The sequence below is a fragment of the Danio rerio genome, chromosome 24 (assembly GCF_052040795.2).
Source record: "Danio rerio strain M-AB ecotype USA chromosome 24, GRCz13ab, whole genome shotgun sequence".
Classification (NCBI taxonomy): Eukaryota; Metazoa; Chordata; class Actinopteri; order Cypriniformes; family Danionidae; genus Danio; species Danio rerio.
Window position 1 is genome coordinate 7242045 of NC_141044.1, and position 24126 is coordinate 7266170.

The following is a 24126-nucleotide window of genomic DNA, read 5'->3' on the forward strand; positions in this document are numbered from 1 at the left end:
TTTTGGTTTTAACTAACATATATTGTGCTAATTTCAAAGACATGAGTCAGCCAGCTTTACTGAGCCTCGCATTAGGCTGATAATGTGGCTCTTGCTCTCCAGCCATTGAATAAAAGACTTAGTTAATGAGTATGAAAACACTTCAAAAGCAATAATTAGGCACATTGAAAACAATGAATTAAGTACTCCACCCAACCGCAGACTGCTCTCTCCAATCAATGCTTATTTCAATAAGTTGTGCTATGGAACCTCCAGTGATAACTATAGATTGGAGCGGAGTGAGTAATGAATTAACGCTCGATAGCTGGCACGTTTCAATGAGCTCACTGCTGCGCTGTTGGCTAATCTTGCCACTGTAATTATGGGATACACTTCAATGTAAAGAGCAGTGTGACTAGCATCACCTCTGAGCCAGGGTCAAGTCACTACTTTCAATGGAGATTAGCAGATAAGTTGTGTATAAGCAAAAAGATTAAAAACAAATTAGACTTAAATGGTGCTGTTATGACAAAATAAACCTTTAAAAAAGATTATTGTTTTACTAATACACAACCACCTTTCCAAATATTTACATGAGCAATATCACACAAGTAGCAGTGCGATGTGGATGAATATCGGCACTGGTGGGAGGTGTGCGTTCCACCAGTGACAATACACAGCCATATCGCACTGTTACAAGTGTGATATTGCGTTAATACAACAGTTTGACACCATAATGTTGTATATAGAAAAGAAAAACCAAACACGGAGTCTCAAAAATCCTTTTATATGTGGAACTACTTTCTTCCGCCATTCATTCACATCTGCAGCTGGTCAGAACAGCAGAAACCATTGCTACTTCACCAACGTCATGTTAGAGCTAGTATTTGAAAGACTCTCTAGCGTAATGTCTAAAGTGATGGTGATTTTGCTGATATTTTAGAATTATAAGACTGAACAACATGAAATGCCATCAGTCTACAGAGATTTTCCAGTATTTCTCTGTTGCAATCGGGAGATCACAAAAATTAACCCCCGAAAAAGCAAGGCAAAGCAAACACTACCAGATTAATATGATATAAATACAGCCTTACAACATACAAAAGAGAGAGATCAACTCAGAGTGTCACTTGCCAGTCTTAAATTGATTTGATCTGCTGTAATTTCAAATTTTTTAATGACTTTTTCCTCCTCTGAGAACAGATTATGTGGTCTCTGTCACCATTTTGTGTCCACACTCTTTGCTCTGCTCAATGACAGGCTAATGGCCGCCGACGTGCTGAATCTTCGAAGTTATAAATATTTAAAATAGGCACTATCCTTATAAATAAACTGTATAGTTGCAATCTAAACAACTACATTCTCTACTAAAAGCCTCAAAAGCACAGTTTATTGATTCTGATGTCATTCTATGTTGGCGGAGAAATACACAAGGCTAAAGAGGCTGTACGAGTGGTGATATTGCAGAATATTGCATGGCTATCAACCAATCAGATTCGAGAACCGGACAGAATGTTGTATAAATTTGAATAACAACAATGGGTATCACTGAATAGCAATTACAGTTTCATTTAGTTTTTTTGTTTTTATTAAAAATCAAACATAGAACCCAAACAATATTTACCTAAATACCGTTTTACATGTTAAAAGCTTCTCCCTTTCCTCTTTACTATTGTTTAATAAGTACAATATTGGTGTTTGTCAAGTCAATGATCATTATTCTAGTTAACTCTATTTGGTTAACTTACTGGCAAAGAAATTAATTCCAGTAAACTCAAATATTTAACTTTTAATGTTGAGTAAAACCTACTATTTTATGTCAGTTAGATTTGTTGTTATCTAAAACCATACACTACCAGAATAAAAGTCTTGTCGTCCATCCCATAAGAGCAACAAATAATACTTATTTCATTTGTAAAAGCGTCAGAAGGTTGATTTTTCAGAAGAATCATCTGTTGAACTACATCCCAATCATCACAAATACTGCAGAAAACCTATTGGAACCTGCATGGACCCAAGATTCTCACAGAAATCAGTCAAGCCCATTACATTACAAACCACAGGAGAGGGCAAACTCCTCAGCAGGATAGTGTTCTTTCTCATACTTTAGCCTCCACATCAAAGTTCCTGAAAGTTAAGAAGGTCAAGGTGCTCCAGGATTGGCCAGCCCAGTCACCAGAAATGAACATTATTGAGCATGTCTGGGAAAAGATGAAGATGGAGGCATTGAAGATAAATCCAAAGGACCTTGATCAACTCTGGAAGTCCTGCAAGAACGCTTTCTTTGCCATTCCAGATGACTTTATTAATATGTTATTTAAGTCATTGCAGAGATGTATGGATGCAGTCATCCAAGCTCATGGGAGTCATACACTATATTTATTTTTTCCACTGCACCATGACTTTATATTCTATACTATACATTATTTTTGTTAAGTGAAAAGACTTCTGTCTAAGCAAAGTCAGACCTTACTGTCCTAATTAAGGAATTAAAATCAAGGCATGATCATATTTTATTTTAGTAAAATAAGCATAATCTAGAGGACTTTCCCCTTCATATAAGCCTTTTCTGATGCCAAATGATCAACTATCAAGTTATTATTTGTTATTCCTAAAACTTTGATAGGTGACAAGACTTTTGTCAGTAGTGTATGTGATCGCTAACACCACATTAAGGAATTATCAATGTACATTAAAAAACATCAAATTGAGTCAATACACAATGCACTAAAGGAACACATTCACAGCTGTGACACATTATTGCATTCCTTTGTGTAGGAAAACTCATTGATTTTTGCTGTTTATGACAACACATTGACTATTTCAAGTAGAATTGTCAATATTAAGGCTAAATTATTAGCCCTCCTTTGAATTTTTCATTCGTTTTAAAGTATTTCCCAAAGGATGTTTAACAGAGCAATAAAATTGTCACAGGAATTACCTATTATATTTTTTTTGCCTCTAGAGAAAGTCTTATTTATGTTAGTTCGGCTGAAATAAAAGCATTTTTTCTTGTAATTATATATATATATATATATATATATATATATATATATATATATATATATATATATATATATATATATATATATATATATATAATTATTATTATTATTATTAAAAAAGATTTTATATTATTAGCCATTAACCATTAGAAATTATATTTTGTCCAAAACTGGTTTACTTCACAGATGTGCGCAAATACATTCATAGCCTCATTCATAGTGACTTGTGAAGGTACAATAGTACAAATTAATAAGGCTAAACCTAGTACCATTGATGCATGGCAATGTTTTTCATTTTTGACAATATAAAGGAATGACCATGTAAAGTTTCTGATATGTCTGTTGCTCTCCCTCCCCTGTTTGTCTGAATGTCTTTTATTTTGTTAATCTAAAGACCATAAAACGTTGATCACAAAAAATAAATTATATTTTGTCAACCACTGTTGTCCAATGACCTCCCTAATTAGCATAACTTCTCTAATCAACCTAATTATTAACCTAGTTAAGCCTTTAAATTACATTCCAAGCTGAATACTGGTCTTGTAAAATAACGACTTAAATACTGTCATCATGGTAAAGATAAAAGAAATGTATTATTAAAACTATTATGTTGAAGGAAATCCATCAAACAGAACTTGGGAAATGGAAATTGAAAAAAAAAAGACAATTTCACCTTCAACTGTATATTTAAAGTGGGTGATATTTTGGGTGAAAATAGTGGGTGAAGTAAAGTGGGTGAAAACATTCAGATTTCTTCAACAGAAATAAAAAGGTCCCTCAAATCATGTGGGTTAGAAAGTGTACTCAACAACAAAGCAGTTTCAAAAATCCCACAGACTTTTAAGCAGCAACCCGAGACTGGACACTTAAATATGGGCTCTCATTCTAGCAGACACTCTAGCAACTGTAAAGCAAAATGCTAAAAACACTCAGGATACATTAGCAAATGTGTAGCAAGCCCACATAGCATAGCACAGCTAACATTTTCTTAAGGAAATGCAATCTAAGTTTTTTTTTTCTTTGTTGCAGTAGGTAAAAACACTCTACTCAATCTTCCATCTCTGATCTCTGAAGCAAAAACAGCTTTCTCAAGACGAAAGAAAGACAGAAAAAATGCAAATCAGCGCTTTTCTCAAACAGCTTGGAGAACCACAGTGAATAAAATGAACACAATCTGTTCAGTGAGTCATCTCACTTATACAACTGATGGTTCTAATGGAAACCAAATGAAACTGAGGATGTTATTTAGATTAGGAGTTGTCCAGTACTTCAGCACCATGGACAGCGCCATACAAGACCATTTAGTATTTCATTTATTCTTAGTCTCTAGTTGATTAGGGGTCGCCACAGCAGAATGAACCGCCAACTATTCCGGCATATGTCTTACACCGTGGATGCCCATCCAGCTGCAACCCAGTAAAGGAAAACACCCATAAGATTTCACATTCACACACATGCTCATACACTACGGCCAATATGGTTCTTCCAATTCATCTAAAGTCCATGTCATTGGACTTTGGGGAACACCGGAGTACCCGGAGGAAACCCACATGAACACGGGGAGAACATGCAAACTCCACACAAACACTAAACACTGAGCAACCATGCCGCCTGTGTAATATTACTGGTTTTTGGTGGCTGACCCCAAAACTCAAAACCAGACATAATTGCGTGTGTGTGTTTTTTTTTTTTCAATTGAGATTTATGTATCACCTTAAATGTTAAATAAATGAGTTTTCTATTTTTGTATACTTTGTTAATTTATGACAATATTAGGCCCTTACGCACCGTTTGAAAATCTGTAATCTGGGGACTCAAGAAAGTCTAAATATATACCTTTTAAGACAATTAAATGATCACCTTTAATTGACAATTACTTGATAACTGGACAGTTGTCTAATTGAAATGCTTACTAATCATATATTAGCTACATTATGATATATTTACAGCAGGAAATTGACCAAAATAAAAAAATAAATGAAACATGATTTTGCTTAATCTAAATATTTAAATATTATTTTATTGATTTTTAGCATAACAGTACTCAGCCTATAAAAAATGAATAAATGGTAACACTTTACAATAACGGTTATTAGTTAATGCATTTACTAACATGAACTAATCATGAACAACATCTGTACAGCATTTATTAATCACAATTGAACATTTACTAATGTATTATTAACATCCAAGTTAATGCACCATGAGTTAACATGAACTAACAATGAACAACTGTATTTTCATTAACTAACGTTTAATTACATGAATAACATTTTATTAACAATATTATTCATTGTTTGTTCATGTTAGTAAATGCATTAATTAACATTAACTAATGAACCTTATTGTAAAGTGTGACCAAATAAATAAATAAATATTTTCTAAATGGGGTGAACTGAGCACTGTATGTGTCATGATCACCAGCGATCTAGTAACTGCAGATCGCTAAAGGACTACAAATCCACCATTTATGGAATACAAGATCCAGTCATGCGACACACACACACAACTAGTTCCTGATCCTGACTGGTTGCAAACGCAATGCTTATGCTGCTCAAGTACTGATTACACACGCATATATACGGCTCACTTTGACATTGGTATAAAACATAATAGCTAATGCCACTTGCCCCAAAGAAAGAAAGAGAGATAGATAGATAGATAGATAGATAGATAGATAGATAGATAGATAGATAGATAGATAGATAGATAGATAGATAGATGATAGATAGATAGATAGATAGATAGATAGATAGATAGATAGATAGATAGATAGATAGATAGATAGATAGATAGATAGATAGATAGATAGATAGATAGATAGATAGATAGATGGATGGATGGATGGATGGATGGATGGATGGATGGATGGATGGATGGATGGATGATGGATGGATGGACGGATTTCTCTACACACACTGTAAAAAAAAATTATACACATAATTTTACAGTTTATTTCAAGCAGCTAGGGTGCCAGAAAAAAAACCCAGTAAAATAATGTCCATTAAATTACAGAAATTTGCTAACATTTAAATTTCTAGTAAATTTCTGTAGTTCAACCTCTGTTAGTTTACAGTAAATTTCTGTAATTTAACGTCTGTTATTTTACAGATTATTTCAGCATTTTTTGCCTGAAATAAACCGTATAATTACAGATATTTTTTTTACAGTGTAGTCTATAGTTTTCAGTCTTGTTGATTTATGGTTGCTAGGGTGTACTGGATGGCTAGGTCATTAAGTCTGTATAATATTATAGTCCTATCAAAATTAATTTACTGCCTACATAAAAAAAAAAAAACTTTGAATGAGAAACTTTACAGATCACCTCTGAACAGATTATGTGAGATATACTATCATTCTAGTCTAACAAATACACCTTTACTCTATAAAAAACCATCAAATTCTTCAATTAGCTGCCAATTCTGCAATGCAATCCAGCATGCCGATGCCATTTAATCTCTGAATACATCCAGAAAAGTACGACAAAGCCTAACGGTTGAATACATGACTCTAGTGAACTTGCCTCAAGGTAAAACAGAGAATGAAACTGACTGTTTGTCTTTCCGGGGAGAGCAAACGAAGAACCGCTCAGGTTTACAACCACATTCATTAAGCAGATGTTGGGGAAAGTCATGGGAGACTCCGCTTTCCTTCAAGCAGGTGTTCTTTAGTGCTTGTTTTAAAAGTTTTGGAAAACTTTGGAGAACACTTGGGGCCACTTCTACCTCATCGCAGCGGCTGTTGTTTGTTCTCATGCTTATTTTCAGAGGAAACTGTCTAGACATAACTAGTGAACACAGTAAATATACCCTCTTCTGTGTTAACGCTGATTTGCGGGCTTTCACTTTCCTCCAAGGGTATAAACATGCTTCTCCTCGGCCCCTTTTAAAGCACAAGTTTATAGCTTGCTATATAGCTCAATATATTCATAGTCATGTACAATGTTTACTTCAGCGAACGGCTGTAAATCTGCCTGCCCAAATTATCCAGTAAGCATCTAAAGCTTTTTTTTTATCTGTTTAATGTACTTCGTACTGAATAGATGGCATACACTCACTCACAAACATTTTCTTATTAAAGTGTCACATCTGATAAGCATAATCAGTATCTGCTGCAAAAAAAAAACACAAAAAAAACATGTCTTAAATGTAGAGCAAGTAAAATATAAAAAAGAGCTCACTTTTTATCTTATGAATGCATTACAATGGGGACCTCTAGTGGTTAATAGTTGCTACAGTGAAGACGGACAAAAAAGGCTACTTTTGACCTAACAGGATATCATAAAGAGTCAAACAGACAAGTAAGCATTCTTCAAATCACAATAAATTAGTTAAACCCTGTGAAAGACTGCATTTTACCATGCTGATCAATAAAGTGGTTCCCTTGCATATTATTCACACAAAGTATCAGGCTTTATAACTTTAGACCAGGGGTATGGAGTCAATCTAGGGCCCTAAAGGCTTGAAAAATAAAAGAAAGTTTTGCAAACAAAAAATGAAGTATTGAGCAAAAAAAATAAATAAATAAATGCGAATCTCTGAAAATCGAAAGCGAAAATACATTTTGAAAAATATAAATAAAGTTTGATAACAAAAATAAAGAACAGCAAAGGGAAAATAAAGTTTTGAAAAATAAAAATTAAATTTACAAACAAAACAAGAACTGCCAATAAAAATCAAGTAGTGCAAAAAAAAAAAAACCTCAAATATTCATTGATTCATTTATTTTCTTTTTGGCTTAGTCTCTTTATTAATCTGGGGTTGCCACAGTGGAATGAACCGCAAACTTATCCAGCATTTGTTTTACACAGTGGATGCCCTTCCAGCTGTAACCCGTCTCTGGGAAACATCTATACACAATCATTCATTACAGAAAATTTAGCCTACCCAATTCACCTGTACCGTGTGTCTTTGGACTGAGGAGGAAACCGGAGCACCCGGAGGAAACCCACGCGAACGCAGGGAGAACATGCAAACTCCACACAGAAACGCCACCTGACCCAGGCGAGGCTGGAACCAGCGACCTTCATGCTGTGAGGCAACAACACTACCTACTGCACCACTGCGTCGCCAACCTAAAATATTTGCAATAAAAAAACAATATATAATTGCAAAACATTTCACTTTGTGGCCCTGATTTGACAAGCGGGCAAAGTCAAAGAAACTTGGGCATTTACGTTTGGTTTTGTAAGGGAAATACTATAAAAATGTTTTGCACTGCTTGTTTTTTACTTGCAATTTGCATTCATTCATTCATTCATTCATTTATTGCTCAATACTTTATTTTTTGAACAAAGCTCTCTATACTTCTTTATAGGTTTCAAACAAGCCTTAAGGACTCAGTTAGTTTGATCGGGTGTGTTTAATTACACTGTAAAACCCAAAAAAGTTGAGGTAACTCAAACCATTTGAGGAAACCGATTACAACAAACCATTTAAGTTCAAACACTAATCCTAATGAGCACTGTGATCTTACTCCATTTGAATAAACAGGCCCGGTGCTGTCTTCATTTACTAACACTCCCGCCATTCCAACCTTCAGAACACGCATTTAGATATTTTAAAATATGAAATAGCAATTAAATTTTGAAAATTGCAGATTAAAGCTAGCCATATAGTCCAGAGATCTGGTCTCCGCGTCAGGTCAGGTGCGCCTTTACCTAAAACTTTAAACATTTATGGGTCTATTATTTGAAATAAACCGGAAAGAAATAAGGAGATTAAAATACAATTTAAAGCTCTCGTTTGGCTATAATCTGTCTGCGTTAATAAATGGTCTCGTTGCATTACCTTCATTGATAAAATCAGTAATTGCAAAACTGTGCATATTAATATTACTTTTAAAAAAGTATATCAGTAACTTAGGCAGTAATGCAAAGTAATAATAAATGTGAATAAATAGCCTAAATGAAAGGAGGTTTAGTGCCCCTTAAGGGATTAAAATGCCCCCTCAGTTATAACATCCTGGCGCCGAGCCTGTGAATAAACGATGCAATTTGAGCACAGTAAAATTCAATAAATACAGAGAACTCTTTCAACTGAGTACTGTAAAACCCGATAAGTTAAGGAAACTTACTGTTTGAGGAAACCGATTGCTACAAACCATTTGAGTTAAAAACTAATCTATATGAGTACTGTTAACTTACTCCATTTAAGATGAAGTAATGAGGCATTTAATTAACTCATTACCTTCAACCCTGAGTTCAAAACTCTTTTCAAATGAGTAGAATTAACTTGCAGTAAATTTTGAGTTAGCTACACTCATTTCATTTGATAAAGTTGACTATTGAGTTTTACACTGCAGAGCTGTGGCCCTCTAGGAACTGACTTTAACACTTGTGCTTTAGGTTAAAGATGACCAACCCTGTTCTTGGAGACCTACCTTCCTGCAGATTTCAGCTGCAACGGACCAAACACACCTGACTTTACTTAAGTGGTCCTTCAAGTTAGTTTAGGGTGGGAGTTCTGCAGGAAGTCTTCAAGAACATGGTTGAGCACCCCAGAGAATTTCTGCAACTTTTACAGTAGTCTACTAGCAATTACATATTTTAGAACATAAGCATAATCCTTTCCACTGCATTCCCTTCAAACTTCCAAGTGTTTATAAATCCCTGCAGTGCTGAAGGTATTGATGGGGAAAATAACACACACAGCATGAAAAATTGACTCAATAAATTGATCCAGAGCTCAATGCAAAGACCGTAAAAAAGCTCTCCTTTTTTCACATCTACAAATCATTTCATCCTTCTGCTTTAATTTAAAACTGCAGGATATTAACTGATTTACATGTAATTTGCTTTACATGATCATTCCAATTCTCATTCTCAACTCTGAAGACTGGACTGACACTGTTTCAATTTACTAGATCTTCTACGTTAAGCTGCTTTGACACAATCTACATTGTAAACGTGCTATAGAAATACTGTTGAATTGAATTCCAGAAAAATTGTAATTCACTTATATTCTATTTAAATGTTTATAATTGAATACATGTTTTAATGATTATATAACTGAGTAATAATAATACTAAAAAAAATAAATTAATAATACTAAAAAAAATAAATTAATAATAATAATAATAATAATGCATCTGCTGCTTAAAACATTTGCTGGATAAGTTGGCGGTTCATTCCGCTGTGGCGACCCCTGAGGAATAAAGGGACTGAGCTAAAAAGAAAAGGAAGTGATAAATAATAATAATAATAATAATAATAATAATAATAATAATAATAATGCATCTGCTGCATAAAACATTTGCTGGATAAGTTGGCGGTTCATTCCGCTGTGGCGACCCCTGAGGAATAAAGGGACTGAGCTAAAAAGAAAATGAATTCATGAATACTAGTAATAATAATAATAATAATAATAATAATAATAATAATAATAATAATAGTAATAATAATAATAATAATAGTAGTAGTAGTAGTAGTAATAATAATAATAATAATATTAATAATGATAATAGTAATAATAATAATAATAATAATAATAATAATAATAATTTATAGATTCTTTTTATATATATAAATAGAGTAAATATTGAGATTATTAAATTGAAACTCATTATTTCACTTACCAAAAACAAAAATATAACAGTACACTGAATAAATAATTTTTTGTGTGTCACCCCAAGATTTGGTGTGGCCTCTTCTGGCCACCGCTAAGAACATTTTCTGGGGGCGCCACTGTGCATATGGTATTTTGAGTTGAGGCCTCACACATTTCAGTGCTGTCTGAGACTTAAACTACATCTATATAAAAAGATCATAAAATAACCTCTTTAAATATGAAAAAATGTAAACAAATACCTTTAATAAATGCATATATGCTTCCAACCTCTTGTCTGTCAGAGGGCAAAAACTGCTGCTTTCTGCAGAGCCATACTGCTCCATATATCTGTCGCATTTCCTTTCCGCATTAATCCTACACTTCCTTGTAAGGTTGCTTTCTGCTCCAATATAGTGAGTAGCGACGAGGTATGTTTCCAACAGAAAAAAAAAACACGTTAGACTTTCTCTTGAGACCTGCGTGGACACAAAACCCACACTATGTGACACGCTACACTTCTGTCCAGAGGATGCACTGAATGCTCAAAGGCCTCAGAGATAATACAGGTTTCTCTTCACACCTCTGTACTGCTGCCATTGTCACAGCCTGTCATAAAGATAATAATACCGTGATTCATGTCTTCCCTTAGTGACAAAACTGATGGTGCTGTCCTTGCATAAACCTCAATACGCTGTTAAGAACAATGGTCAAGGCTGCAATCAACTACTGACCACAGTGGTCTTGGCATTGAGAGACATAAGCAGATCTCAGGTTTGATGTAGAAGAAAACTAGATTGGACTAGAATGTATGACCGTAAGAACCACAAAACAACAAACTATTGTACATTACATTATTCATACACCAGCTCTATCATTACACTGTGCATCTTCAAAACGTATTATACAGTCAGCCAAACAGTGGAGCCTGTCAGCACTGGATCGTTTTAATTACTTTCATAAACTGCATTCAATAAGTGCATCTATCACAAGGCATGGCATTCTCATTTCAACTTAATCGTTAGCAAAAATCTATGCATTTGCATCAGTTATGCTGACAAACGTGCCACTAAACTGATCTTGACAGCAGTATGCTTTATTTCTGCAGTAAATCTGCATTTATGCTTGAATCATATCTAAAAACAAAAAAGATATCTAAACTTATTTATTTCAGATTTTAAAAGCTGCATTTTTCATTGTAATGCAAAACATATGAAATAAAAGGTCACTTTATTTGTATTAATGAATACACGGCTTGCAAACTTATATTATAATATGTTATCAAATGCACTAACATTGTGCATAATGTGATGTGATACAATGCACTTGCATACTGTATGTACATGAAGATCTTACTTTAAAACACCTGCATGTAATTACAATTAATTTATATAATCAATTTAATAATTGTCTTGCAAGTCTTTATAGTCTTACTCATATAGTGACCATAGTGTAATTCATAACTTTTGGTTTAGTGGCCAATCTGTATGAATTTGTGTGATCTCATACATTTTAATACAATTTGCACATCCCAATGTAGGCTGGGTAGCTAACTGATCATTTTGAAATTGCTAATTAAAAATAGGCCTAATGGAAATAAATGTAATTCACAACACTTTACATCATATGTGACTGCACTTCACTACACTGCCTAAGCGTTCAAAAGTTGATCTGTTCAGCCAAAATTTCAACCAATATCTACTAAGGTCTGTCATCATGATTTTTGTAAATCTTTTTTTTGGGGAATATATATATATATCACTACATACACTCACGGGCCACTTTATTAGGTACACCTTACTAGTACCGGGTTGGACCCCTGTCTAATCCTTCGTGGGATAGATTCAACAAGGTACTGGAAATATTCCTCTGAGATTTTGGCCATTATGGACCATATTAACATGACAGCATCACACAGTTGCTGCAGATTTGTCGGCTGCACATCAATGAATCTTCCATTCCACCACATCCCAAAAGTGCTCTATTGGATTGAGATCTGGTGACTGTGAAGGCCATTTTAGTGCAGTGAACTCATTGTCATGTTCAAGAAATCAGTCTGAGATGATTCCAGTAGCCAGTAGAATATGAGTACACGGTGATCATAAAGGGATGGGCATGGTCAGCAACAATATTCAGGTAGTCTGTGGCATTGACATGATGCTCAATTGGTATTAATGGGCCCAAAAGTGTGCCAAGAAAATATCCCCCACCACCACCACCACCCTGAACCGTTGATGCAAGGCAGGATGGATACAGGGAAACAAGGAATTGCGCCCACAGAACTGCCGCTCACTGGATATTTTGTCTTTTTTGGACCATGCTAAACCCTAGAGATGGTTGTGCGTGAGAATTCCAGTAGATCAGCAGTTTCTGAAATACTCAGACCAGCCCGTTTGAAACCAACAACCATGCCATGTTCAAATCAGATTTCTGTCCCATTCTGATGCTCGGTTTGAACTTCAGCAGATCGTCTTGACCATGTCTACATGCCTAAATGCATTGAGTTGCGGCCATATGATTGGCTGATTAGAAATTTGCGTAACTGAGCAGTTGGACAGGTGTACCTAATAAAGTGGCTGGTGAGTGTATGTGTATATATATTGCCAATTAACAATTTTTCCAATTACTACTTATTATTGCAATATATCACAAAAGTTTTGAGCAAATTAGTAATGAAACCAGACCAGAGTGTGAGTAAAAAGACTAGTGTGTGTGTGTGTGTTACGAGAAAGGAAATGTGGTTTTTACTCTGGATTCATTTAAACCATAAATAGTGGACGCACTTTAAGGCCTTTTTCACATCAAGAAGAATGTTTGATGAGGAAATTTCATGCGATGAGCATTTAAATGAAATGCTGGTACAGCATCTGTTCAGAATGACTCAAACTTCACAAAGTCACAGCAACAGATTTATTATTATTATATTTTTTTCACAGAAAGCTGCTCTAAGAAAACTGAAGAGCTGATGCTTACATAGGTCAAATACTGTATGTGAATTGAATATAAGCCTAATTTGAAAGAAAATACCACCATACAGTACTTACAGGAGTCTCAGGCTTTATTTAGTATTTAAACAGCACATTTATGACGGTTAATGGTATTTCAAGCCATCAAAAATTACCTGCAAACTGTTGCTCCCTTGGCATTTTTCATATGATTGGCACAAAAAATGTCACAAACACACACAAACACACACACAGTAATTACTTCGATCCAAATGAAACATGACAGATTTTCTCAGAGTATCAGACAGACATGTCTCCGTGTCGGATACTTCACACACTCCCATTCAATCAGTGACCTTTTAGATCATACACAAAGCAAGATTGGCGTGTATGCAAATTTATAAGCGATGTAGCTCATTCAAATCAAGCATTTAAATAAACTGAATACTTTTGAGTTATACTAAATGCATTAGGGGAATCGACACTATGATGTTTTGTGATGAGCATTATTGGTACTGGAACAAAAATAGTAGTCAGCACAAGAAAGACAGAGATCAATAAACATACATCTCTCATTCTGCGCTGCAGTGCACATAACACAAATTCAGCTTTAACTCAAACAGCGATCATCTGTGTGGTGCATCAATCAATAAGCGGGGGGAAAAAAAAGAAAGATTTATAGCCGTGTCTAGCAAAAGCAGGATCCAATAAAAATTAGCTTCAATCACACATCATCCAGTTTCATCATCAAGCCAAATTTACGGGCGGTAAAGTTCTGGGAATGCTAAGTGAACAGACTGAATTCTCAAACCACCGCAGTACTTCTGGGAACTCCAGTAGAGAATACAGATAGCCTGAGGGAAAACAGTGTGCATACTGTACATGCAACATTCCATTGATAAGACGCTTTATTTCTCTTTTTGCTATCAAACTTCATGGGGAACAAACTATGTAGGCACATTACTGAAGCAGGACTCGTAGTGGTGCTGTATCAGTTGTTTATAACACTTACAAGTGTGCTCTTTGATCAATATTACGCAATCCCTCTGCATTCTTGACTTCTTGTTGCACTGTTAGAAGACTTACTGTATATACAGTATTTTTTTTTTTGTCTTTATGTAGTTTGCATTTTAATGATAAGAAATAAAAGAAATATGGCTTTAGAACAAATGGAAAGGACACGGCACTTTTTAATCTGCACAGATTCCAAATCCTGTCTTCAAGCACTTGAAGCTTCTGAGTGTGATCACCCTATAATGTCCATGATTTTAAAGAAATGACAACACTAGAAAATCAAAAGCTTAACATTATCTTCTGCTGGATTCCAGGTCATATGGGCAGATGAAGCAGCAAAACAGGCTATCTCCTTGAATGTGACCGAATGTTTATTCCTCCTGAAAACTTGAAACCCACAGTCAATTTGTACATAAACGAAACATGGCAAAGGAAATGGGACAACTACAACAATACATTACATTAAATTAACCCAAAAAATAAATGAAAGACATTTAGCAAATTATGATTTTGAGACCAGAGGCGGTGTAAGTGCAGTTATTAAGCATTTTTGCATAATCGCACATTTATTTTACATATTTGTTTCATATTTTATTCTTTAGTGATTTAAGGTCCTAATATTTTGTATTAATTTAGCTGAAGTGTATTTATAAATGTAAATGTGTTGAAAGGTTTAAATGTGTTATTATTTCATATGTTGTACTTTAAGACATTTATTACGGAAACATGTCACTTTGAGGAAATGACGTGTGATGTGAGTGACTTGTTTATGGATTCCCGGATAGACTGACGATGATCAGACGCATGTCAGTGCTGTGTAAAGTTACAAGTGTTTAAGAAACTTAAAGTTGCTGCTGTCATAAGTCAAAAGGACAGTGAAGAAGACTTTATTAATCCAAGGACCCTCTTTTCATGACTAGCGACCAACGAGGTATTTGTTTGCTTATTTAATGCATTAGATAATCATAGTTTGTATAATTGCTTATACGTTTGTACTGTTCATTTACTAATACAGTTCTCACGACGTCACTGCGTCACGGCGACAGCCGCAAAGCACATTATGGACGACCTTAAATAAACGCCCGTTCTGGAGAAACAACCTGTGTCTGTGTTGTTGTGAAGAGAGTTACAGGCGGTCTATATCAGATGTTGAAATGGACATTCTAGGTTGACACATTTATTTTTATTGAATAACGAAGAATCACCTAAATGTAATTACTGCCAGGCTGCTCTTACTATAAAACATATGTAGAAGTTTAAATTCCATTGAACAAATTTTTGATAAAGAGAGTACTTTGATGGACATTTTTTAAAAGGTACCACCAGAAAGAGTTTTAAATTATTTATCAAAAATAGAACTGAAAAATCATATTTAACTTTAAATATATTTTATTTTGTGAATTTTATCTATTTGTATTTTATATATTTGTCTAAGTAACTGTTTTTAGTGTAATACGGATTTGTTTATATCATGGAATATTTTATGTATATCAATTTTGCCACGAAATAGCCATAAGTTGCTGATGTAGCAATAATAAATAATCAAATAAATAAATAAATAAATAAATAAATAAATAAATGTGTTGTTATAGTAAAGTTAAAACGTGTGAACCAGGGAAATGCAGATAAATCAAATGATTAATAATAAAGCATCTGCTCCATAGACATATCGCCAACAAGTAGGACATGTTCCTAGATTAACATTTATGTATGTTAATTATGTTAATAATTCTGATCCAATCAAAATTAAGGAATACATTTAACGTGTATGTTAAATTTAGGCTTACGGTTATGCACTGTTTAATGATTGTTATTCAACTTCTATTCCCATTCAATTTTGAAAATAATTTAGAGCTATGATTGGGTTTAAGGATTGGGGATAGGTATGGATTACATTTTCTAACAAAAAAATAGATGTTTTATGATCAACACAGATGTTAATCCAGCATTGCATCGTACTTAGCAAAAAAAATGTGCATAAACATGACCTACAGTATGGTGTTAAATGAACTTGTCTATACAACAATTTTCTATGTAACTTTAAGCGCTAGTTCGACCAGGAAGACCTAATGTCACATCACTCATCACAATCACAGACACAATGAATATTTCAGCTTTTAAGCTGTCCATTCATTTAATTTATTTGGTTTCAGGTACTGACACAGATGATCACCCACCATCCTCCCCACCACCACTAGGTTGGCCCTGTCCAGGTGGAGTAGGCTTCACCCCTGCCTTCATCCTCAGCAGTCAGCTGGATCTAACAGCTTCCAAGTCAAGCTACAGACAGGGCCTCCACCAAAGAAATCCTATGTTTTGTTTAATGATACTTTTGTCAAATAATACTCATCAAATAAATGTAATTCAATGTATTTATATCCCTGGGCTTTCTGGTAGAAATAGTGATTTCAGCTATCAAGCTATACAATAAATAATAACACACATGTGCTAGGTTTTAAGTCTTCTAAAGTATTCTCGATTGCTATTATGATTTAATGACTTCAAAACAACATTACAAAATACATCAAAATACTGGTTGTAGCATTTTAAATCTTGACAGACTGTTATTGTAAAACATGCAAGTAACAAAAATGGGTTTGGGAACATTTGCTAAACATCCTAAATTTGAGACATAATTTTTGTCCTGATTGTTTCAGAGTTTAATTGACTTTTATTTTACATAAAAAACAAAACAAAAAAAAAACTAATTATATTATAAAATAAATAAAGTGCCAAAGAGTCTTGTGCAATAACCAGGATGTTTTTCCTGAACATTTTGGTACTGGACTTATTGTACAATTTCATATGGCTGATTTTTTTTTTTTTATTAATTTGTATTATTATTATTATTATTATTATTATTATTTACTTAATTTCAATCAAGAAATTAAGCCTTGTGCAACATAAGGGGTGCATGTTTATGTCTATCTGACATATTTTTGGCTTAAACTATAACAGGAGCAAAGAATTTAGTTGGTTTGAAACCAGTGTCTAACGAATGTCAAACGTCAAACTAACTTTACCGCGGTTACAGAATCCACATTTCTACAGAGGTAGCCAACCCACTGTCTCAGACTTTCAGTCACCCAAAGACTTGTCAGCCAAAATCTCAACAAACATAAAATGACAGACAGTCAGAAAGTGTATCTCTGATTGGCTAAAAAAGTCTCAAGACCACTCCTCTGACTATGACTGTCCTAAACACATGTGAGTACACTCCACAATTTCAGTGCTATCTCTATTTAAAATAATCACTTTCAGCTTTGTAACAATGTTTGGGTTAAGTAGCAGCTTATCACCACACAACTTTAGCCATTTCCCATACAAAAATGACACTTATTGCATCAAAACGGATAATGCATTGACTGTAAACTCATAGTTGGCTTTTTTGTCTACATTTTGCATACACAAATCCGCAACTTACTTTCCCTCCTTTTGAGCATCTTCGGTAAGTGTTAGTGACACCTGCAGTTTGATTCATCTTCGTTCACTGCAACAGAGGAAAATAAATCAACAAATATGACAGAACACCGCGTCCGCGTGATGCGACAAATCTAGAACGCTGATGTTAGCTAATTTGGAGACATATGTAAAACAGAAGGCGAACATTACACACTTCGTCGTTTTAAACGTCTAATACTTGTTTTTAAAGGCACATCAACTTGAAACAGTTATGAGGTACGCGCTTCACAAGAGCGCGCCTCGCGTGGAACTGTTTATGTTTACGCGTCGCGTTCAGTGAAGTAACAACGGCGCATTAAAATAACAATCAACTTTACCTGTATTGTCAGCCTTCCCGGAATGTCTTTTAAGTCTCTAGGAATTATACACACTCACTCCTCCTGTATACTCCCACTTGTCATCAACACACAGTCTAAAAGTGTCCCAAGTCAGTCGTTTATTTCCACAGACCAAAGCTGAATGCAATTGTGGAGCGGGTCGTGATGTCCCAATGCTACTATGTAAGTCTTCGAAACAAAATCCCTCAAAAAGGAGTTTTTTGGATGTCAAACTCGGAAAACTGTGTGGTCATAAATCAGATGAGGAAAGATGGAGATGAAGGATGTGCTGCACATAGCTTGGAGAGAGTGCTGGAGTTACTCGCTCTCCTCGCGCACTTCGTGGAGGAGGAAACGACCAATTAAGATGCTGCATAAAACCTGCTTACATGTGTGTGTGTGTGTGTGTGTGTGTGTGTGTGTGTGTGTGTGTGTGTGTGTGTGTGTGTCTATGAATATTATGCACACAGTGCCCACGGTTACAAAATCCTCAATGCAATTGATATGATTCGACGATTTTAACAATTGAATAAAGTTTTCTAAAATGTGCAATTTCAGCATGTAAAACAAAATAGAGACAAAAGATCCTTCTGGATAAACGGGACTAAAATCCTATATTCATTCTAAATAGTTTTGAGATTGCTCCTTTTTACATATAAAATAATAATTAAATATGAAATAAAGAAATATGTTTATTAATGTTTGCAACTGATCAAATAAAACATTAATAGAAAGCCGTTATTGTGACCGTTACATATGTATTTTGATTAATGGCTTATATAATTTAATAATCCTCAGCTTTGATTCATTCTTTCATTTTCTTTTGGCTTAGTCTCCATTGCAGAGGTCTCCACAGTGAAATGAACCGCTAACTATTCCAAAATATGTTTTACGCAGCGGATGCCCTTCCAGCCACAACCCAGTATTGGTACAGTACATACACAATTAGCCTACATTCAATTCACCTATATGCTGCAAGTCTTTGGACAGTGGCGGAAACTGGAACACCCACGCAAACATGCAAGCTCGACACAGAAATGCCAAATGGTCCAGCAAAGACTCAAACCAGTGACCTTCTTGCTGTAAGGGACAGTGATACCCACTCAGTCACCATGCCGCCATCTCAGCTTGAATCATACAGTAAAATAAAATAATAACTGTTATTGTAGTTATTGTGAATGATTTGCATGTATGCCATAAATAAATTAATTAATCAATCTTTTATTTAAATAACTATTAATGAGATGTAATAAGGTGAACTAAAGAGATTCTCAAAGATTTTAAAGTGTTTTATCAAATATTTCAAAAGTGACCAATGATAGCTGCGTTGTGTGAAAAATTTCATAAAGTTTAGCAATGTCTATTCAATTTACATGTTCATAATTGTGTACTGGTATTGGTATATTATAAATATTTAACATGTATTTAAATTGTTATATCTTCAAAAAAAAACTTTAGTAATTATTATTACTCTCATTCCCATCAAATATTATATGTAATGTACGGTACACTGTAAAAAGTATGTTTTAATTGACAGTTTCCATATTTTGTGATTCACAGGTGTTTTCTGCTTATTTAAAAAAAGTCAATGAAAATCACTTTAACAAACTTTTCAACATCAAAAGTCCCATAATGCACCTCAAAATAGGGAAAACTATCAATTTACAGGGTTTTTTTACAGTGAATGTATGCAGACGTTTAAGTAGGTTCTTGTAAATATATGCATCTATGAATAGTTTGTGAAGGTGTATGATTAAGTATTTGTACAAGTCTGTGCACATTTGTATATACTGTATTTAACATTGCATGTATTACTAATACTGCTTTATTTGCTGACGTATAGGTTTGGAGCCTGTTCTTTATAATGTTAAAAGCTTTAAATAAAGTATAAAACTACTTGATACAACTTATCTATTCAGCTGACATTACTCATAGGCTAAATGAACTCATTAGTCCTTGTTTATAGATGTTGTATCTATTACCACGTGTTACTCATTTTTTCATTCATTCATTAATGTTCCTTCGGCTTAGTCTGTATTAGGAATCCTTCAGCTTAGTATTTATCAGGGGTCACCATAGTGGAATGAATCACCAAATGTTTTACACAGCGGATACCCTTCCAGCCTTAACCCAGTACTGGGAAACACCCATACACTCTCACATTCACATACTATGGCCAATTTGATTTACCTAATTCACTTACAGCACACTGAATGTCTTTGGATTGAAACTGGTGCACCCGGTGGAAACCAACGCAAACACAGAAAGAACCAGGACTCAAACCAGTGTCCTTCTTGCTAACCACACTGAAAAAATGCTTTTCTTACCTAGATTTTTTGTCTTGTTTCTAGTCCAAATATCTAAAAATTCTTATATCAAGAAACATTTTCTAGGCAAGCAAAATACATTGTCTTGTTTTCAGATATAATATCCCAATATTAAGAGAGTTTTTCCTTGAAACAAGCAAAATAATCTGCCAATGGGGTAAGCAAATTAATCTTGTTTTTCCTTTTGACATAAGATTATTTTTCTCACCCCATTGGCAGATTATTTAGCTTGTTTTAAGGGAAAACTCACTTAATTTTGGCATATTATATCTTAAAACAAGACAGTATGTTTTGCTTGTCTAGAAAATTCTTCTTGATTTAAGAGTTTTTAGATATTTGGACTAGAAATGAGACAAAAAAATCTAAGTAAGAAAAGCATTTTTTGTTTATTCATATCATTTATTTATTTATTTATTTACTTATTTATTTATTTATTCAATCCTTTACTTATGCAGTATAAAGGGTTACTTCGAAATACTGTCAATGTAGGAAAGTAAAATGGATTGGAAATGTTCCTGTGTGTGTACTTTAATCCCTAGAAAATTTTTAAGCAGTCAAAAATCCTGAAAATGTGTATTTTCTGAAAGACATAAGAACCGATTTGTTCATTTCTTTTCAAATGATGCTTCAAAATAAATGCAATGCGATTTGCCAATGACAGATCTGATCGAATTGACATAATAAAAAAGGCCACTCATCAGAATATCAGAGCATTTTTTGGAAACAATAAGGAAGGTACTTGACAATATTTGAACCGCCTAGCTAAGCAACTTCAAAAGTTCAAAAGGAATACCGTAAGACTCGCTCCAAAAAAACGAATCCTTTGTACTTTGGCATCGTGATTCTCTGGGCTTAGCACAGAATTCCATCATCTACAGTTCAGTGTTGCTTCTGAAGCCGTATCGATCCCAGTGCTTATGATGTTTGTGTGTGTGTGTGTGTGTGGAGTTTAGTGTACCATCAGCAGGTGCAGAGAGAAACAGATTAATCAAATGCAAGGTAAATCTATCCCCTAATCACAGAGCAGGAAGTGTCTGGCTCACATTCTGTTCTGCAATATTTAAGGGCCAAACATGGTGAAGCTGTCCATCTTCGATAACTGATGGTGCTACCGTGACAGGTGTGATGTGAAAAATGGCAAAACTACAAAACTGCGATCCATCTTGCTTTACTAAGAATACCTTGGTGAGTCGAAGCTGACATTTTCTATATAGCTCATACGATTGGGGCATTAAGAATCTTGAGTTTGACATTGGATTGTTGTCAATAAAGCATGAGGGGTGTAAACGATTTTAGGCATGTCTGTAGATGTGTACTGAAATAATGTGTTTTAGTTTGATAATTGACATTTGAAAAACACTCAAGCTATTGTTTACGTCTTATAAAGGTTGCTTGCTTGCTTGGTTAGTGTTTATCTCTGTTTCACAAAGTCTGCATACTGTTATCATATTTATATTGAGCAATTTCCTATTTACATTCTGACTTGCAAATGATAATAATTGCAGTAGAAGAAATGTATTTAAGAGGCACAACAATACCATAAACCCAAATATTTAATAAATGTATATAATTTAAATATTAATTATAATACTATATTATTCATTATATTATTCAAATATATCACATTATTTATATTCCAGTCACACTTTACAATAAGGTGTCATTAGTTAATGTATTTATTGACATGAACTAATAATGAACAATACGTGTAAAGTATTTAATAATTATAGTTTAACATTTAACATTATTAACATCCAAATTCATGCTTATTAACATTAGGTAATGCACTGAGTTAACAACTAACATTGAACAACTTTATTTTCATTGACAAACATTGATAAATACTGTAGTTAACATAATATTCATTGTTTTTTCATGATAATAAAAATACATTAACAAATACGACATTGCTGTAAAGCAGTGGTCTCAAACTCAATGCCTGGAGGGCCGCAGCTCTGCATAGTTTAGCTCCAACCACCTCCTACTCACACCTGCCTAATAGTCTCTAGTAGTTTTGAACACCTTGATTAGTTGGATCAGCTGTGTTTGATTAGGGTTGAAGCAAAACTGTGCAGAGCTGCAGCCCTCCAGGAATCTAGTTTGAGACCTCTGTTGTAAAGTGTTATTTCTTGATAACCAATGGATACACTGCGTAAATGTACTCCCTCTAAATTTTAATTTACAAGTTAGTAGATTTAAAAAATAAATAAATAAAAATCTGCACTATTTTTAATTTGCTTACCCAATTCAATCCAAGACTATTTATATAGAACTTTTCACAGTAAGTATCTTTCCAAAGCAGCTTTACAAAACGTGCACATTATTACATTATAATATTATTACATACTCAAAAGCAGAAAAGTCAAAGAGTTGTATATCAGGTGGACATTATATAAACAGCTAACCTGATGTGATGTCTGTGTGTACATGTTCAATAAAATATATTAAGTGTTTGTGTTGTCTTTAACGTCTTCAGTTTTTCTAGGGTTGGCATCTCAAGAGATGGGTATCCTGGGGTGAAAAAAAAGAATTAGCGAAGAAAAGAATGTTTGATTCCAGGAATTCACACTTAGCTGATGATTGCTAGTAAAGCTTGCTTGGCATGCTGTCTCGGGAGAGAGCCCTGACCTCATGAGATCCTCGAGCCAGGGGCTCCCTCCCATTTGCAGGGTGAGAGGGAAAGTGCTTAAGGATTACTGTAAGGGTGTGCTGTTGGTGATATTTGGTGTATGATGCTGATTTTGTTTAGTCAATTTACTACATTTACTTGTGTCATGTTTTGGACTGTGGGAGGAAACTGGAGAACCCGAGGAAAACCTACACGAGCACGGTAAGAACATGAACTCCACACAGAAATGTCAACCTAACCGAATCAGAGACATTTTTGCTGTGAGGCAACAGTGCTAGCCACTGGGCCGCTGTGCTGCCCATATAGATAAAAAAGAGAAGGAGAGGGGGTGGAAAGGGGGATTTTTCAAGACGAAGATGACCAGAGTAAGATGCTTTGGTTATTTATACTAAATTAGGAATCGTCTGATTGGTGAATCATACGTTAGCTAATGCTCTTGAAGTGAAGTTTCACAAAATAATTTTCAGAGGAGCACTTGATATATTTGACCTCAGCTGGTATCATCTACAATCTTTAGTTAGCCAATAAGATTAATCCAAACTCACTATAAGTAGCCTAGCCAAAAATTTCTCCCTTTGTTTTCCGAAGAAACCCCCCATCCACCCCTTTCCTCCTTTACCACGGGGAGCTCTCAAGAACCACATGATCTCGTACTCCCCTCACATGCTCTATTGACCAGGCAGGAGCCATGGGCTCAATTATATCAGAGCTCAGGGTTCTCTCCCGAAACAGCATGCCAAACCTGTTAACATTTGTCAAACAATATCTAAGTGTGAACTCTTGAAATTAGTTTATAAATAAACTTTACTTATCAATTCATGTTACTAACAATAATTATTTAAGCATTGCTATATGTTATAGAATCACACTTTAGTAACAACTAGAAGACATATTGAATAGGATC

General features: G+C 34.5%; 1 protein-coding gene across 1 annotated transcript in view; it reads right to left on the bottom strand.

The window, feature by feature from the left end:
• dpp6a (dipeptidyl-peptidase 6a) overlaps positions 1–18649 on the bottom strand; it is a 480122-nt gene extending 461473 nt beyond the window's left edge. Inside the window, exons 1-2 of the mRNA XM_087309078.1 lie at positions 18267–18649; positions 17912–17977 (exon numbers count right to left, since the gene is read on the bottom strand). Of these exons, the coding sequence (XP_087165204.1) occupies positions 17912–17968 (57 nt within the window). The 5' untranslated portion in view covers positions 17969–17977; positions 18267–18649. The remainder of the gene's footprint in view (positions 1–17911; positions 17978–18266) is intronic.
• Between the last annotated feature and the right edge of the window lie 5477 nt (positions 18650–24126).